The 19,221-nt window shown below is 44.5% G+C and overlaps 1 protein-coding gene across 1 annotated transcript in view; it reads left to right on the top strand.

Annotated features, from left to right (window-relative positions):
• The window catches only part of mthfd1l (methylenetetrahydrofolate dehydrogenase (NADP+ dependent) 1 like), a 156,736-nt gene that overhangs the window by 92,673 nt on the left and 44,842 nt on the right, over positions 1-19,221 (top strand). The window contains 4 exon segments of the mRNA XM_084315202.1: positions 137-276; positions 2,321-2,362; positions 10,033-10,136; positions 11,005-11,182. Coding sequence (XP_084171328.1) covers positions 137-276; positions 2,321-2,362; positions 10,033-10,136; positions 11,005-11,182 — 464 coding nt within the window.

The following is a 19,221-nucleotide window of genomic DNA, read 5'->3' as shown; positions in this document are numbered from 1 at the left end:
TCAAATCTCACACTCACTCACTCACTCACTCACTCACTCACTCACTCACTCACTCACTCACTCACTCACTCACTCACTCACGGTCAGCTGTTCCATCCTATGACACTGTGCCCTTGTTCTGTGTTCTGCCCATCAGTGACCGAGGCAGGTTTCGGCGCTGACATCGGGATGGAGAAGTTCTTCAACATCAAGTGCCGGGCCTCTGGGCTGAGACCCGACGTGGTGGTGCTCGTGGCTACGGTCCGAGCGCTGAAGATGCACGGCGGCGGACCCAACGTGAGTCAACCATTGGCCTATCTGCAAACCCCGAGGGGAAGCAACACTTGTGATTGGAGGATCAAGAAAAAGAGGACAGGGCTTGAGATAGATCTATAACAGAGTCAGGGTTTCCGTTAGAAAAAATTGTTGCCGGTCTCCGTGACCTGCAAGATTTCAATCTACCGGACAAATGAGATTAATTCCGGTCATAGTTTATTGAGCTTTAAAACAATTTATAGGCAGACTATATAAAGAATGTCATCCTCAAGGCATGTAGATTTATAATATTATTATTTAAAACTAGGCTACTTTTGCGTATACAGTCATTAATATATTCCAAATAAAATAAGTCCCTCGATACTCCGTGCTGCTGCTGACTTGAAATAAAATAGACCGCGTATGTGGGCAGTCGGTCCGACACTAAACAGCAGTCTGTTATAATCACATTTTTATGAGCTAACGAATTCCGTTATATTGGACATTTGTATTAATTATATCAAGCGAAGAACTGAGAAATTTTGCAGAGAGAGACGGCAACGTTATCGTGGCCGGGTTTGCGTGATGTATTTCTCCACCTCCCAACGACTTGGTGCTGGTCATAATGTCCGGTGAAAACAACTCCCTCCAAGCACAACTTGATCACCCGAACCGTACCAAAACAGGCCAAAATTAAATAGCCCATGCGACGAACGATTCATTACATTCGTTTCATCGTTGCTCCACCAAGCAGCCGGTCCAACAATGAAAGCTGTTATCAGCGCGAGCCGGCAGCAGTTAGTTTGCAAGAAGCATCCAGCTGCAGACCCGCAGAGCAGCTTTCCAGGTCTGGGACCGCACTGTGCCAGCAAAGCTGGTGGGTTATGTGGGTCTGCAGCTGCATGCCTTCCGCAAATCCAGCAGCAAGCTCTCGCTGAGCGAAGCAACGACAACAAACGCAATGATTGTTTCGTTCACCCAACTCCAGCCCATCCAAATACAATTCAAATAATCAAACTGTGCCCAGAGGGAACTATTTTCACCGGACACTATGACCGGAGAGATTAAATATGTCGGACTTCAACAGATTTTGCCGGCCAAATACCGGTAATTACCGGCTAACGGAAACGCTGAACAGAGTTGGAGAAGGCTGTTTTATAATAACTGCCCTTCAAACCATAACAAGTTTCAAGTTTCTTTAATAGTTGTCATACAGAAGTACAGAATACTTTTATACAAAATGCTTCTTTCTGTTACGCTCCAGAGACTGTGCTAGACAAAAGATAAGTATGAAATAAAATAAAAGTATAGCAAGTAAAAGTAAAAAAAAAAAATTTGCTCCCATCTTTCATGCCTTTCATGCTGACAAGCACCCAAGGAGAGGAGGCAAAAGGACACCTGTAACGTGTCAATATGTAACGCATGTACCATATATACCACAGATAAACAATCTCTCTATCTCTGTCTCTCTTTCTCTCTCTCTCTGTCTGTCTGTCTCTCTCTGACTTTGTCTTTCTCCCCCGGCTGTCAATCTCACACTCAATCTCACACCACCATGGGACAGTTATATAATCTGCTCCTCTGTTGAGCCGTATTCTCTCTGTCCTTCTACTGTAATAGAATTGACTCATTTAGAAAATGGACATCTTTAAAAGGAACACGCCAACTTTATGGGAAATTCACTTACCGTCTGTCAGGCGAGAAGATGGATACCAATTTCCTCTCTGTGCTTTCAGTCGAAAGCTAGCCTAGCTGCACGTTAGCCTAGCTCAGCATGATGAATGGAAGTGGGTGAGAAGTGGCTAGCCTAGGCGTTGGCCAACTAACACCTCTGCCGGAGTTTTAAGCTACGTAGCCCCTTCTCATCCGCTTCCATTCATTTGTGCTAAGCTAGGCTAATGTGCAGCCGGATAGCTTTCTACTGAACGCACAGAGAGGAAACTGGTATCTATCTTCTTGTCTCTCTCTGGAGAAGACGGTAAGCTAATTTCCCCAAATGTCGACGTGTTCCTTTAACCTATGGGGTGTAGCAGGACGCTGAGTCGTGTTGGACTTCATTTTGTGGTACTTTGTGGTATTTCCATAGGTCTCGGCAGGTGCACCCCTTCCCAGAGAATACATCGATGAGGTGAGACACACACACACACACACACACACACACGCACACAGTTCTACTTTATTATTTATGTTACTAAATTTTATGCAACAATATAATCCTATTAGATAGGTTAAATAACACTTGAACATAATAATCAATAAAAGAGAAATGCACATAATAATAATAATAATAATAATAATAATAATAATAATAATAATAATAATAATAATAATAATAATAATAATAATAATAATAATAATAATAATGATGATAATAATGGCTTGAAATTATATAGCGCTTTTCACGTACCCAAGGCGCTTTACAATAAAAAGCGGGAGGGGGGAGGATAACGGTGACCTAAGCTAAGAAACAAAATACAAAAACAGAACAGAGCAAACGGAACAAAACAAAATAGAACAAACTGAATGAATAGGAGGTTTTTTTCTTTTCTTTTTAAATGTAATTGAAACAAGAAGAATCATTTAACTGTGGGGCTGGAAGATCCAATCAAATTACGATACCGGGCCCCGTCCTATGACTCCCATCACATAACCCGATTTGGTCCGAAAGGTCAGGGTAGCCTCGGCCATAATTACAGCGACTTAAACTCATTGACTCCTGGGAGAGCCTGATTAAAATACTATTTCCTCTCACGTGGGCCTGTCGCTGTTTGCTGCAGTGTGCATGTGTGTGTGTGTTGCTAATTGGTGACAGCCATACACAGTAGTACGCAGCCCTGCCCATAGGTGGTGCTCTTGACCCCTGCAGGGCCAGTGGTAGCTGGACTGAAGAGGTGTGCCAGAGTCGAGGCCCTTTAGGCCCCAAGTGCAACAGCAGAGTTGAAGGTCCCAAGTTCTAGAATCGTCAGCATAGCAAGTAGCCAGCAAGAGCAGCACTAAGAGGAAGTGAAAAGCCTGAGAATAAAAAAGCTCATAGACCTTTTCAGTGGGAAATAAAACTACTAACCTTCATACAGTCTTTTACTAGTGTGCACTTTGCTAAAAATGAATCTACCTTGCCTATACTACTACCTACTATGCTAATATGTCTATAGCCTACTACTACCTACTATGCTAACATGTCTTTACTACTACCTGCTACTATGCTAACATGTCTTTACTACTACATATTATGCAAATCTGTTTATACTACTACCTACTATGCTAATATGTTAATACTACTACCTACTATGCTAAGATGTCTATACTACAGTACCTACTATGCTAACATGTCTATACTACTACCTACTATGCTAATATATTTTTATACTACCTACTATGCTAATATGTCTATACTACTATGTACTAATATGTATATATACTACTACCTACTATGCTAATATGTCTATACTACTACGTACTATGCTAACATGTCTATACTACTACCTACTATGCTAATATTTCTATACTACTATGTACTAATATGTATATATACTACTACCTACTATGCTAATATTTCTATACTACTATGTACTAATATGTATATATACTACTACCTACTATGCTAATATGTCTATACTACTATGTACTAATATGTATATATACTACTACCTACTATGCTAATATTTCTATACTACTATGTACTAATATGTATATATACTACTACCTACTATGCTAATATGTCTATACTACTATGTACTAATATGTATATATACTACTACCTACTATGCTAATATTTCTATACTACTATGTACTAATATGTATATATACTACTACCTACTATGCTAATATGTCTATACTACTATGTACTAATATGTATATATACTACTACCTACTATGCTAATATTTCTATACTACTATGTGCTAATATGTATATATACTACTACCTACTATGCTAATATGTCTATACTACTATGAACTCAGAGTGTAACACTCAAGTTCAACACTGTTTGACTAACAATGTCACTGACCCTTAGCTGCCAGAGTTGTTCCCTTCCTGCTGACTTGTACAGACCTTGTAAGTCACTTTGGTTAAAAGCGTGGGGCTAAATGGCTAAATGTAAATGTAAACTGTGTTGCTAGGGAACAGTCCAAATGTATTTCCTGTCGGCTATTGATCTTAGCAAAAAACTGCGACGGGAAGTAAACTTGGGCCCGTTTTGGAATGTTTACTTTGTCAAATTTGAAACGGTCTGTTGGTCGTCTACAATGAATACTGACAAGTACAAGTACACCTCCGGTCGATGGTCTCTAACCACACACCCTCGAGACCCCTACGCTCTGCATCCTCTCCGGGAGGGTCATCAAAGAGAAGTCGCCTATTCTCGGTCCTTGCCCCACAATGGTGGAACGAACTTCCCACCACAGTTAGGACAGCCGAAACACGTCCAATCTTTCACCCTCGACTAAAGACGCACTTCTTCAATCATTATCTGAAATGAAAGAAGAAGAAGAAAAACTCTAACCCTACTGTCATGCACTTGTCCTAATATACTAACCTACACTATAGCACACTTTGATGAACATTGTTACTCAGCTGATAGAGTTGTGCCCTTCCTGATGACTTTTCGTACAGAATTTGTAAGTCGCTTTGGATAAAAGCGTTCAGCTAAATGTAAATGTATATGTACCTCTGTATCCCCTAACCCTGGTGGTACCTCTGTATCCCCTAACCCTGGTGGTACCCCTTTATCCCATAACCCTGGTGGTACCTCTGTATCCTCTAACCCTGGTGGTACCCCTTTATCCCCTAACCCGGGTGGTACCCCTTTATCCCCTAACCCTGGTGGTTAGGGGTGTAACGATGCGACCTCGCAACGATTAAATTCGATTACGATTCTTCAGACAACGATTCAATGCATCATGAGATCTCTTCATTTGACCACGATTCAATTCGATTCGATACATTTTCTTATCAGTTAATTCCCCCCAAAAATGTTGAATACACAAATGTGGCTGGGGGAACTGATTCACTCAGCATGAATGGACTATAGGTAAATAAAAACAATAAAAAAAATATATATATATATATATATATATATTTTTTTCCTGATTATAATCGATTCTAACATTTTCAAATCGATGCAGTTGAATCGTCACATTAGGATCGATGCATCGACGCATGGTTACACCCCTACTGGTGGTACCTCTTTATCCCCTAACTTTTCAACGCTGTGGCTTTGAATTGAATGAATGAATGAAAACTTTATTTAACAGATTGCAGAATGGGTACAATACAGTATGGCTCAATACACACAATTGTTAAGGGGATGCAGAGACCAGAGAAAGACGTTTGTCTTGTTTCCATCAGGGTCCCCCATTTTCAATTCATATAGACATTTATGACATAGGGACATACAGGTATTTAGTACTGATACATTTGTGACATAAACGGTATTCAAATATACAGCACTGTTACCCCTAGATCCTGACAGAGTATATACATATGATGGGGAGGGGACTGTACATTGAGACGGTCGAGGTCTTACCGCTCGACTCCCACGGTCCGCTCTTTTTGTAAAGCTTTTAGGAATTTAGGCCAAGTATGTATGATGCATGCTGGGAGTGCATTAATATGAGTTATAGATATGAGGCACATACTATAAAGGAAGGACGTAGATAGAGGGATGATGTGTGTGCATATGTGTGTAATAGAAAGAGAGAAGGGGGGGGGGTATTAGATAGATATGTCTGGGAGTGAAAGCTATGTGTGTGTGTGTGTGTGTGACAGTGAGAGAGGGGGGAGATTGTGTGTGTGTGTGTGTGTGTGTGTGTGTGTGACAGTGAGTGAGGGGGAGATTGTGTGTGTGTGTGTGTGTGTGTGTGTGACAGTGAGTGAGGGGGAGATTGTGTGTGTGTGTGTGTGTGTGTGTGTGTGTGTGTGTGTGTGTGTGTGTGTGTGTGTGAGAGTGTGACAGTGAGAGTGAGAGATAATGTGTGGGACAGTGAGAGACAGAGAGAGGGGGAGTGTGTGTGTGTGTGTGTGACAGAGAGACAGAGTGACGGGGAGAGTGTGTGTGTGTGTGTGTGTGTGTGTGAGAGAGTGTGAGAGATAATGTGTGGGACAATGAGAGACAGAGAGAGGGTGTGTGTGTGTGTGTGTGCGTGTGTGAGAGAGACACAGAGAGAGGGGGAGATAGTGTGTGTGGGACAGTGACAGTGAGAGAGAGAGGGAGGGAGATTGTGTATGTGTGTGTGTGTAGGGAATAGAGAGAGACAGAGGGGAGGGTAGTGTGTGTGTGGGCGGGGGTATGGGATAGTGAGAGACAGAGAGAGGGGGTTGTGTGTGTGTGTGTGTTAGAAAGTGTGTGTGTGTGTTAGAAAGTGTGTTGTTAAAATCTCCCTGTCATAGGGTGATTCATAACAGGAGCATGTGACAGATATACTGTCTGCGTCAGGCCCCAACTGCGCTCCCATTGGTTCCCGGTTTCCCCACATCTATAGGTAAACACATCTGCCACTAACATGGTTTAAGCCAATTATTTGATTAAGAGACCAAATACAACCTTGGCGTGGGGGTTCCGGTTATGTGGGTCCTAACAGAGCGGAGGTCGTTCTCTAATGGTGTGTGTGTGTGTGCATGCTAAATGTGTATGTGTGTGTACTGCATGTGTGTGTGTGTGTGTGTGTGTGTGTGTGTGTGTGTGTACTGCATGTGTGTGTGTGCATATCTGGATTGAATCACTGGTCTCTCAGGCAGGTTCAGCTGAGCAAATAATGAAGCTGTGTAAGTTAATTGTGAGGCTTGTAACGAGAACCAGAAGGGTCGGGAGGAGCGGAGCCAGAGAATACAGACTTATAGGCCGGCGTGGCCTGGAGATACAGACGACATGGAGATACAGACGACATGGAGCACGGCCTGGAGATACAGACAATATGGAGATACAGACAACATGGAGAACGACACACAGATACTAAGCTTCGAAAAAAGAAAAAAACATTTAATTTTTTTTTTTTTTAGTTAAAAATAAAAATTATGTTGTGGGACTTGTACAGCACTTTGTTCAACTTTGTCAGTTCTGTAAAGTTTAAACCTTTTTAAATCTTAGACAAACGAAACACTTTGCTTTCATGAAATATTGTAAGCCGTTATTTGAGGCTTTATAAAAGCAGCACAATGAACACAAATCTGTCGATGCCGAGTCCGAACCTCATCTTAAATAACAAACAGCATTGTTTGTTGTAGTTAACAAAGAGAGGCAGAGTTGATTTTGCAAAAAAAAAAAAAAAAATGTATTCATATTTTCTTTATTTTTTTTAATAATCTAATTTTATTTTCATATTCGAATCCCATGCCCATCGAACGAAGCTTTGAAGTATTTAAGACAGCCCTAGCAGATACAGACAATATGCAGCACGACAGACAGATACAGACAATATGGGATTATTATTATTAAAGCCAAGGTACAGATGTTATATGTTTATACTTTGTAGGGCAAAGAAATGCTCATATATTCTTACACACACACACACACACACACACGCACGCACACAGTCAGACACTTGGAGGGTGTATCATAACCAACTGGGTCTGATGCATCTTGACTGGAGGTTGTTACAAACTGTACCAAAATACTGCTGGGAACACAGACTGCTAATCCTCCCGACTCTAATGCAATGACAGCATTGTGTAATTATCTGCCTATTCTCTCTTTCTCTTTCTCTCTCTCTATTTCTTTCTTCCTTTCTTTCTTTGTCTGTTCTTACTCAGGATGCAGTGTCTGTCCAAGCTTCCTATTAAGATTAATGTTCTGTCTATGGTTTTCTCTCTATGACACAATTACACTGTTACTCCCTCTGAGCTTCATAAGAAGCACTTCTGACCTTGATCAGTTTCATTATGAGTGTTGTGCTCTCTCTCTCTCTCTCTCTCTCTCTCTCTCGCTCTCGTTCTCTTTCTCTCTCTCTCGCTCTCTCTTGTTCTCTCTCTCTCTCTCTCTTGGACTTCTGACCATGATCAGTTTAATTTTTTATTTATTTTTTATTCTATTTAAATTCTGCCATCCCAATTTAGTCGTTATGCCAATTCCCTTCCTGGTCGTTGCGCGCATTGCCCCACTGTCGGCCTGGGGAGGGTGTAGAACTACCACTTGCCTCCTGCGATACATGTGGAGTCGCCAGCCGCTTCTTTTCACCTGACAGCGAGGAGTTTCACTGGGAGAGCGTAACACGTGCAGAGGTTCACGCTATTTCCCCCAGATCCCCTCCCTGCGCCCTGTCCGGCCAGTAGGAGTCGCAGTTTACAACGACCAGGACATGCATACCCCGCCGGCTTCCCACCCACTAACACTGCCAATTGTGTTAGTAGGGACGACTGACCAAGCCGGAGGTACTGCTGACAGCTGGATTAGATCCCAGAGTCTCTGCTTAGTCCACTGCGCTACCCAGCCACACCCGATCAGTTTCATTATTAGTGTTGTGTGTGTGTTCTCTTTCTTTCTCTCTCTTTCTTCTCTTCTTTCTTTCTTTCTTTCTTTCTTTCTTTCTTTCTTTCTTTCTTTCTTTCTTTCTTTCTTTCTTTCTTTCTTTCTTTCTTTCTTTCTTTCTTTCTTTCTTTCTTTCTTTCTTTCTTTCTTTCTTTCTTTGCCTGTTCACTCAGGATGCAGTGTCTGTCCAAGCTTGCCATTAAGATTAATGTCCCGTCTTCTATGTAGTCTGTGGTATGACCCTCTATGACCCTCTATGACACTCTCTGACCCTCTATGACACTCTCTGAGCCTCTATGACACTCTCTGAGCCTCTATGACACTCTGTAAGCCTCTATGACCCTCTATGACACTCTCTGAGCCTCTATGACCCTCTATGACACTCTCTGAGCGCCTCTATGACACTCTCTGAGCCTCTATGACACTCTCTGAGCCTCTATGACCCTCTATGACACTCTCTGAGCCTCTATGACACTCTCTGAGCCTCTATGACACTCTATGAGCCTCTATGACCCTCTATGACACTCTATGAGCCTCTATGACACTCTCTGAGCCTCTATGACACTCTATGAGCCTCTATGACACTCTCTGAGCCTCTATGACCCTCTATGAGCCTCTATGACACTCTCTGACCCTCTATGACCCTCTATGACACTCTGTAAGCCTCTATGACACTCTATGAGCCTCTATGACTCTATGACCCTCTATGACACTCTCTGAGCCTCTATGACACTCTGACCCTCTATGACCCTCTATGACACTCTGTAAGCCTCTATGACACTCTGAGCCTCTATGACACTATGAGCCTCTATGACACTATGAGCCTCTATGACACTCTATGACCCTCTATGACACTATGAGCCTCTATGACACTCTATGACCCTCTATGACACTATGAGCCTCTATGACTCTATGACCCTCTATGACACTCTATGAGCCTCTATGACACTATGAGCCTCTATGACACTATGAGCCTCTATGACACTCTATGACCCTCTATGACACTATGAGCCTCTATGACTCTATGACCCTCTATGACACTATGAGCCTCTATGACACTATGACGCTCTATGACCCTCTATGACGCTCTATGACCCTCTATGACACTATATGACCCTCTATGACCCGCTATGACACTATATGACCCTCTATGACACTATATGACCCTCTATGACACTATGACGCTCTATGAGCCTCTATGACACTATGACACTCTATGGCCCTCTATGAGCCTCTATGCCAGTGTTGACAGAGTGTTGTGTTCTCTCTCTCTCTCTCTCTCGCTCTCTCTCTCTCTCTCTCTCTCTCTCTCTCTCTCTCTCTCTCTCCCCTGTAGAACCTGAGCCTGGTGTCGGGTGGCTGCCACACCAATCTGAAGAAGCAAATCCAGATAGTTCACCAGTTCGGTGTGCCGGTGGTGGTGGCTCTCAATGTGTTCAAGTAAGACTAACAGACATAGACACACACACACACACACACACACACGCCCATACACACACACATGAGGGGCCGTAAATACGTAACCTTTTGATTCATAGGGCCAATTGAGTTAATATTAAGTTACAATTACATTGATAAAGAAAAGTTATCAACTCAGCTTTGATTAAATTAGTTACAGCTGCCTGTCTTGAGACAACATGGGGTCACACCATATTCAGGAAACCACACACACACACACGCCCACATACACACACACACGCGCACACACACACACACACACACACACACACACACACACACACACACACACACACACACACACACACACAGTTGAACTACCCTAATCCTGTCTTCTGATATCTGGGTCCAAGGCTGGATACACCATTTGATCATCTACTGTATAACACGTATGGGTGTAACGATGCATCGATTAATCGAAATGCATCGATTCTAATGTGACGATTCAACTGCATCGATTTCAAAATGTTAGAATCGATTATAATCTAAATTTATCTAAATAAAAAAAAAATTAAGAAATTATGTTTTATTTTATTTATTTTTTATTGTTTTTATTGACCTATAGTCCATTCATGCTGAGTGAATCAGTTCCCTCAGCCACATTTGTGTATTCAAAATTTTTTGGGGAATTAACTGGTAGAAAATGTATAGAAAATTAATCGAATGGAATCGAATCGTGGTCAAATGAAGAGATTTCATGATGCATTGAATCGTTGCCTGAATAATCGTAATCGAAATTAATCGTTGTGAGGTTGCATCCCTAATAACACGTCATGCATTGTTATTGTTACCGTGGCTGTCGATCGCTGATCCTAACGGTTTCCACGCTGACCCCACGCTGACCCCACAGGACGGACACCCAGGCGGAGATCGACCTGGTGTGTCAGATCGCCAAGGAGTCGGGGGCCTCCGACGCCGTGCCGTGTCACCACTGGGCGCGGGGCGGGCGGGGCTCGGTGGAGATGGCCCACGCCGTGAAGGAGGCCACCAGCAGACCCAACAACTTCCAGTTCCTCTACAGTCTGGAGGTGAGAACACTAGAGCAGTGGTTCCCAAACGGTGGTGCGCGCACCCCTTGTGGTGCGCGAGCGCCCTCTAGGTGGTGCGTGACATGAAAAGGCTAATGGTGGTAAAAAATAAATAAATAAAAATGTATAAAAATCTTAGTCAAACCTTTAGTATTATGGATATTAAACATGCTGGCAGAGTACATGCATCCATGTTGTCGTGAACATTTTAATTAAATAAAGAAATTCCCTATCCATAGTCGCCGTGGGAAGAGATAAAAATAAAAAATAAAATCTGTGCACGGAGACCAGCAACAATTTTTTCTAACAGAAACCCATTGGGGGGTGCGTCAGCTAGGTCGGGAGGTGACAGGGGGTGCACGGCCAAAAAAAATTGGGAACCGCTGCACTAGAGGATAGGAACTGTTCTCTACAGTCTAGAGGTGAGAGGATAGGAACTGTTCTCTGTAGTCTAGAGGTGAGAGGATAGGAACTGTTCTCTGTAGTCTAGAGGTGAGAGGATAGGAACTGTTCTCTGTAGTCTAGAGGTGAGAGGATAGGAACTGTTCTCTGTAGTCTAGAGGTGAGAGGATAGGAACTGTTTTCTGTAGTCTAGATGTGAGAGGATAGGAACTGTTCTCTGTAGTCTGGAGGTGAGAGCAAACAAATCATAGTCAGTACATTTACACAATCCATACTGGTAGATTTGGTATAGTTTTGAAATGGGGACCAATTTTCTGGAGATTCATGAAGTGAATTTGACACTTTACTGAAAACACGCACTAATACATTATAAAGATACTCCTATTTACTTACTAAAATAACAATACAGCTCGCCTCGTTGTCTGTTGTAACTTCTAGGTTAGCATTGGCATCATTTAGCACCGGTCTGTGAAAATAATTGGTCTATCCCAAGCCCCGCCCCCTCTTATTCTGATCACTCCAATCACAACTGTTTGTCAGAGGGAAGCAACAGTTGTGATTGGACGGTCAGGGCTTGCTTGACAGTCTCTGAAAGGTAATCGGGCTCTCCGATGCACAGGGCACTGTGAGAATGCTATGGTCAAAACACCAACCCTGAAGTGGGTTGTTAAGTGGCTCGCATGACCTCAAAGTGTGTGAAGTAGAACACGCTCACTTACACTTGTAACAAGTCGAATCGTGATTGTTATGCAAGTATTAACTATGCCGAATGATTTATTATCATGTGATACAGTATGTGATACATGATACATCATAATGTTCTTCCAAGTTGCCACGGTGATGTGGAATTTCCCATGACTAATAAACTCATGACAACACCAGTATTACCGATGACACGTGGCATTTTACAAAATGACGCTCAATATCCGTAGAGCGATTACTTTGATCTTTAGCGTTGTGCGGCTACATTGATCTGCTGTGTCTGTCCGTCTGCGTCTGTTTTTTATTCATTTTCAATTATTAGTATCCATTTGTTGGACAGACAGAGTTGACGTTAGGTTCTAATTGAAAAATAAACCGACGGACCAAGTCGCTCTGTCAGAGATGAATGTGTTTTTTTTTTTTTTTTTATGGATCCACTTTTTCTCCCCCATTTAAATTTTTTTTTTCTCCCATCCCAATTTCATGTATCCAATTCTTCCCTCCCCTGTCTTGAACGTTGCTAGACTATGTCTCCCACTGGTCAGCTGTAGTGAGGACAGAAGCCTTGCATCACGTGTCCCCTCCGGTACACGAGGAGGCAGCCTGTCGCATTTTTTCTCCGCAGCAGCTCGAACTCTCAGTGGCGAGGAGTAACGCGTGGGAGGCTCACGCTGCCCCCCGTCACTTCCTGCTTCCGTCGCACCGGCGTCACCAAACCGACCTGTAGGAGTCGCTGTCCACAACGTCAAATCCCCACCCACCGGCTTTCCCACCTTCTCGAACACTTTCCAATTGTGTTAGTATGACGGCCGGCCAAGCCGGTAGCAACGCCGAGAGCTGGGCTCGATACCAGTGTATCCTGCGTAGGAGGCGAACGCCTTGCCCACTGCGCCAATCAGCCGCCCTTAATGTGTTTTTATTTGAATGTGGCCACTAATATGTGAAAATGAACTAAATGGGTTTTATTTCTTAAATAATTCAATAAAAAGCACACCGATGGGGGGGGGGTGGATAGACTCCGTGGACGTCCAAACATCGAGTAACACTGGTATCACCGACTACAGACTAGCCAAGTGCATTCCCACACAGGAAATCTCAGGACGAAACAATTGGCCAAAAGAAAGAACACGTTGTTACTGTGCTTCTCTACGGTGTGATGTGCTGTACTGTGCTGAACCTTGTGGCTGTAGGCATGTCCACCCAGCCCCCCCCCCCCCCCCCTGTGACCCAGTAACAAAGCTCTATTAATAAGGCCCGAGGCATGTGGCACTACAAGACCAACTGCCCCTCCACTGGTGCCGCCTGTGCTGCCGTTTCACCTCCGCTGTGTCTCTCAGGAGAGCTGTGGGGACCGGAGCACGCCGAGTCTGGTCACATCAGGGCCCCCCCCCCCCCCCCCCTGTATTTCATGTGCCTTTTTCGATGGAATAGTGCTGCTGATTTCAGATCAGTTTAAGATGAGATAAGATATTAGGGGGGAGGGGAGGGTAATAGTGGAAATCCATAAATATAGGCAGTCAAATTCGATCTTAATATAAAAATATGGGAAAAGATAAAGTGTAAACAATATAATTAATACTAAATATAAGCATATGAGACAAGTAAACGGTGTAATCAACGGTGCACATGAGGGTCTGTATGCCCTATCAGTTATACTATATGTTACAATAAATATATTAGTGTCTGAAATATATACTACGAGTAACAGTAAAAGTTAAAAAAATCCCGCTCAAGCCCATGTCCATCCCACTGCCGTTGTGTCCTTGGGCAAGACACTTAACCTACTTGCCTCGTATGAATGTGTATGCATGTGAATGAATGTTGGTGGTGGTCGGAGGGGCCGTAGGCGATGATTATTCACCACCCTTCCGTGAGTCTGCCTCAGGGCAGCTCTGGCTGCAATTGTAGCTCACCACCACCGGTATGACTGTGTATGAACGAATAATGGACTCTGTAAGCGCTCTGGGGTGTCACGAAGAGCGCTATATAAATCCAATCCATTATTATTATTATTATTATTATTATTAAAAAGTAAACACCCGCGCTATGCTTAAACTGATCCGAAATCAGCACTATTCCATTGAAAGGCAGCACATGTCTGTAAACCTGCTCTTCCGTCATCATGAATATTGAGGAGAACACCTCGTAGTAAACCTGGCTTGCCTCCTCACCTTGAACGTCAACCTACTCATCCACCAAGTTTGATTGGATTAGAAATGTCTTCATAGCTAGCTGTGTGTAGCGTGGGTTCGATAGTTGCAAATCATAATGACCACACAACCCACTGGCGTACTGCCCGTCCACGTCCCATTGGAGTGGGCCCCGCCCGCACTGAGAGCGAGAGAGAGAGAGGGAGGGGGCCCGGGCCTCGAGTTATTGAGGTTAAGGACAGACGGACACGGTGAGGAATAAAATGTCTGGAACCTGGATGATGATCGTAGATCACTGCTCTGCTGCCCCGGGAGGCCTGTGTGGGTCCCACTGTGTGGCCCGAGGCAGCTTTAATAATGGATTCGAGATTTATCGTGCATTTACAGCACTCGGCACAGTGAGTGGTTACCCCACCTGAGCACAAGTGCATTACTGTGTCCAGGTTATTTGACTGCATTTATATCGCACTTTTATCCAAAGCGCTTTACAACTTATGCCTCACATTCACACACCGACGGTGGAGGCGACCATGCAAGGTGCCAACCTGCTCATTGGGAGCAATTGGGAGCAAAGTGTCTTGCTCAAAGAGACTTTGATACGCTGTCTGGAGGAGCTGGAATAGAACCGGGAACCTTCTGATTACCAGATGACCGCTCTACCTCTTGAGCTACTGTCGCCCCTAAAGGGTATTGAAAGAGAGACCAAGACTCACCCCCCGAAACGGATAGGAAGCGGGAGCAGAACACGGCAGAATGTTGGTGCTAGTAGAGCGAACACACCAAGCACAGGTTTTTTTTTTCTTTTTTTTTAACGATTTTTTTTTTTAGTGTTTATCGCTTTTCAAGGTCAGACATGACCGACAGATGAGAGGATGAACGGGAGAAGAGGCGGGGAAGACATGCGACAAATGGAAGTCACCGGGAGTGGGAAGCGAACCCGGGACGATACATGGTGTGCTACTAGAGCGCCCCAAGCACAGGGTTTTTTAACACATTCTGGGGTCGCTGCGAGGGAATCTCTCCAGTGTATTTCTGTGTGAATCTCCAGTATGTCGACATGGCCGCCGAAGTGAAGCAGCTGCCATTCAGCGTGTATTTCCGCATCTCCGTTCCGCTTATGTTTGGGTTTGAAAGAATTCGATCCAATCTGAATCTAGTATTGAAAGCGGATTCGACTCCCATTCCCCAATTTAGTCATTATGCCAGCCGCTTCTTCTCACCTGACGGCGAGGCGTTTCCCTGGGAGAGCATAACACGCACATAGATTCACGCTAATCTAATAATGATTGAATGAAGGCTAACCGCCATCTTTCTTTTGCCAAAGTACAGACAAAGTCTCAAGCGAACGCCGGTGGTCTCGCGAGAGGTTAAGCGTTGGGCCGTGACGTCAGTGGAGTCACTCCAAGCAGTGCTGGGAAGCACAGAATGGAGTGTATTCCGTGATAACACAGCCAATATTAACGAATACACCGAAACGGTGATTGACTATGTCTGTACTCAGGTAGAAGTAATAATCCCCACCACCAAAATTAATATCTACCCAAATCAAAAGCCCTGGGTAGACAAATCCGTCCGTGAGGCTCTGAAAGTGCGCACATCAGCATACAACACCGGGCTGGTGACAGGCAACATGGAAGAACACAAGATGGCAAGATACAACGTCAGGAGAGCAGTAATAGAGGCAAAACGGCGTTACAGGGATAAAGTTGAACTTCAGTTTGAACAGGCTGACTCTAGAGGCATGTGGCAGGGCCTCAGAACAATGACAGACTACAAAGGAACCCCCCTCAAACTGAACAGTGACATATCCTTAGCAAATGATCTCAACTCCTTCTATGCGAGGTTTGAGGCTGTGAATAACAACACCAGCCTACAAACCACGGCAATGGGGGGGGGGGGGTCTGCTGATGGAGACTCAGTGTTCAGGGTAACAGAGCATGAGGTGAGACGGATCTTTAAAAAAGTGGATATCAGGAAGGCAGCAGGACCGGACGGCATCCCCGGCCGCGTCCTAAAAGTCTGTGCCGACCAACTGGCCCCGGTATTCACTGACATCTTCAACCTGTCCTTGGAACAGGCCGTCATCCCCACCTGTCTGAAGAAGTCCACCATCATCCCTGTACCCAAAAAATCTACGCCCGCTTGCCTCAACGACTACCGCCCTGTAGCCCTCACCTCCATAGCCATGAAGTGCTTTGAGAAGCTAGTGAAGGGCTACATCTGTTCCTCCCTCCCCATCAACCTGGACCCTCTGCAATTTGCATATCGCCCCAACAGGTCCACGGAGGACGCCATAGCCCATGTGCTGCACACAGCAGCATCACATCTGGACAAGAGGCAGGGGAACTATGTGAGAATGCTGTTCATCGACTACAGCTCAGCATTCAATACCATAGTCCCCTCCAAACTCATAGCCAAGCTCAGGGACCTGGGCTTGAACTATGACCTGTGCCAGTGGGTCCTGGACTTCCTGACGGGCAGACCCCAGGTGGTAAGAGCCGGCAACTGCACCTCCTCATCCATCACGCTCAACATAGGGGCCCCCCAGGGCTGTGTTCTGAGCCCCCTCCTCTACTCCCTGTACACACATGACTGCGTAGCACAGCGGAACAACAACACCATCATCAAATTTGCTGATGACACAGTAGTGGTGGGCCTGATCTCTGCCAACGACGAAAGGGCCTACCTGGAAGAGGTAGAGAACCTGTCACAGTGGTGTCAGGAGAACTGCCTCTCCCTGAACGTCAGCAAAACAAAAGAGATGATTGTGGACTTCAGGAGGTCGGGGGTCAAGGACTACAGCCCCCTCAGCATCGACGGGGCACCAGTTGAGAGAGTGAACAGTTTCAAGTACCTCGGAGCCCACATATCCGAGGACTTGACATGGACCACACACATTGACAGTGTTGTGAAGAAGGCACGACAACGCCTCTACTTCCTCAGGCGCCTAAGGAAGTTCCAAGTCAGTCAGAAGATCCTTAGGAACTTCTACTCATGTACAATAGAGAGCATCCTGACCGGCAACATCACCTCCTGGTTTGGGAATAGCACTGCACAAGACCGTAGCAGACTACAAAGAGTGACACGTTCAGCCGAACGCACAATTAGAGGGGGGCTTCCCACCCTCCAGAACATTTACAACAAGCGGTGCAAGGGGAAGGCTAAGAGAATTATTAAGGACTCGAGCCACCCGAACAACTGCCTCTTTGAACTGCTGCCGTCAGGCAAGCGATACCGGAGTCTTATGGCGAGCACAGAAATACTCAGAAGGAGCTTCTATCCCCAGGCCATCAGGCTGCTAAACGAACAATAATCGCTAAACGAACAATAATCACTATGCAACAACCATCAAATGCACACAGCACACACACCCACACGCACACACTCACTCAAACAAACAACACACTGCAGCACCCACTCTCCACACTTTAGATCACACAAACACACTTACACTTTATATTTATTGATAAAGGATTTGCACTACAACTCGTACACCTACTGTGAATTGTACCTAAACTGCACCTCGTCCATTTATGCCTTGCACTATATAGTATAGTATTGTATATTAGTACACTGCACAGTATTGTATATTGTATGGTAACTACGTCTACGAACATTGTACATATGTCTAAACTGAACACTGTGACCTCTTTTTTTACTTCTAATTTTTACTATGTTTTTATTTCATACTTATCTTGTCATGCACAGTCTCTGGAGCGCAACAGTAAGAAGCATTTTGTACAAAAGTATTCTGTACTTCTGTATGACAACTATTAAAGAAACTTGAACTTGAAACTTGAACCTAGCATCAGTTAGCCAGCACCTAGCATCCTTTGGCTAACCTACCAACCTACCACACAGGAGTCTGTCTGATTGAAGCACACACATTGATAGGTAGCAAACAAAGACGTTTATAAAGTCACTTTGACTTGACATACCATGGTGGTGTGTTGGTCTTTACTCACCATGGTGGTGTGTTGGTCTTACTCTTGACATACCATGGTGGTGTGTTGGTCTTTCCTCACCATGGTGGTGTGTTGGTCTTTACTCACCATGGTGGTGTGTTGGTCTTTACTCACCATGGTGGTGTGTTGGTCTTTACTCACCATGGTGGTGTGTTGGTCTTTACTCACCATGGTGGTGTGTTGGTCTTTACTCACCATGGTGGTGTGTTGGTCTTTACTCACCATAGTAGTGTGTTGGTCTTTACTCACCATAGTAGTGTGTTGGTCTTTACTCACCATGGTGGTGTGTTGGTCTTTCCTTACCATGGTGGTGTGTTGGTTTTACTCACCATGGTGGTGTGTGTTGGTCTTTACTCACCATGGTGGTGTGTTGGTCTTTACTCACCATGGTGGTGTGTGTTGGTTTTACTCACCATGGTGGTGTGTGTTGGTCTTTACTCACCATGGTGGTGTGTTGGTCTTTACTCACCATGGTGGTGTGTGTTAGTCTTTACTCACCATGGTGGTGTGTGTTGGTCTTTACTCACCATGGTGGTGTGTTGGTCTTTACTCACCATGGTGGTGTGTTGGTCTTTACTCACCATGGTGGTGTGTTGGTCTTTACTCACCATGGTGGTGTGTTGGTCTTTACTAACCATGGTGTTTTGGCGATCTTAACTGCAGATTCTGCATCGCCATTGCCCTGGCTGTGGTGATATGGCGATGAAGTCTTGTGGTTGAAGTTCCACTCTTGGGTGAACAGCTGAAAATGTGTACCAGAGAATGGTAGGCCAGAAAACAATGTGGGGGGAATCCTGTGTCCGCTCTCTTGCAACATTCG

Source organism: Notolepis coatsorum (genome assembly GCF_963971535.1).
Source record: "Notolepis coatsorum genome assembly, chromosome: 5".
Taxonomy (NCBI): domain Eukaryota; kingdom Metazoa; phylum Chordata; class Actinopteri; order Aulopiformes; family Paralepididae; genus Notolepis; species Notolepis coatsorum.
This window is presented reverse-complemented; position numbering and strand designations above follow the sequence as displayed.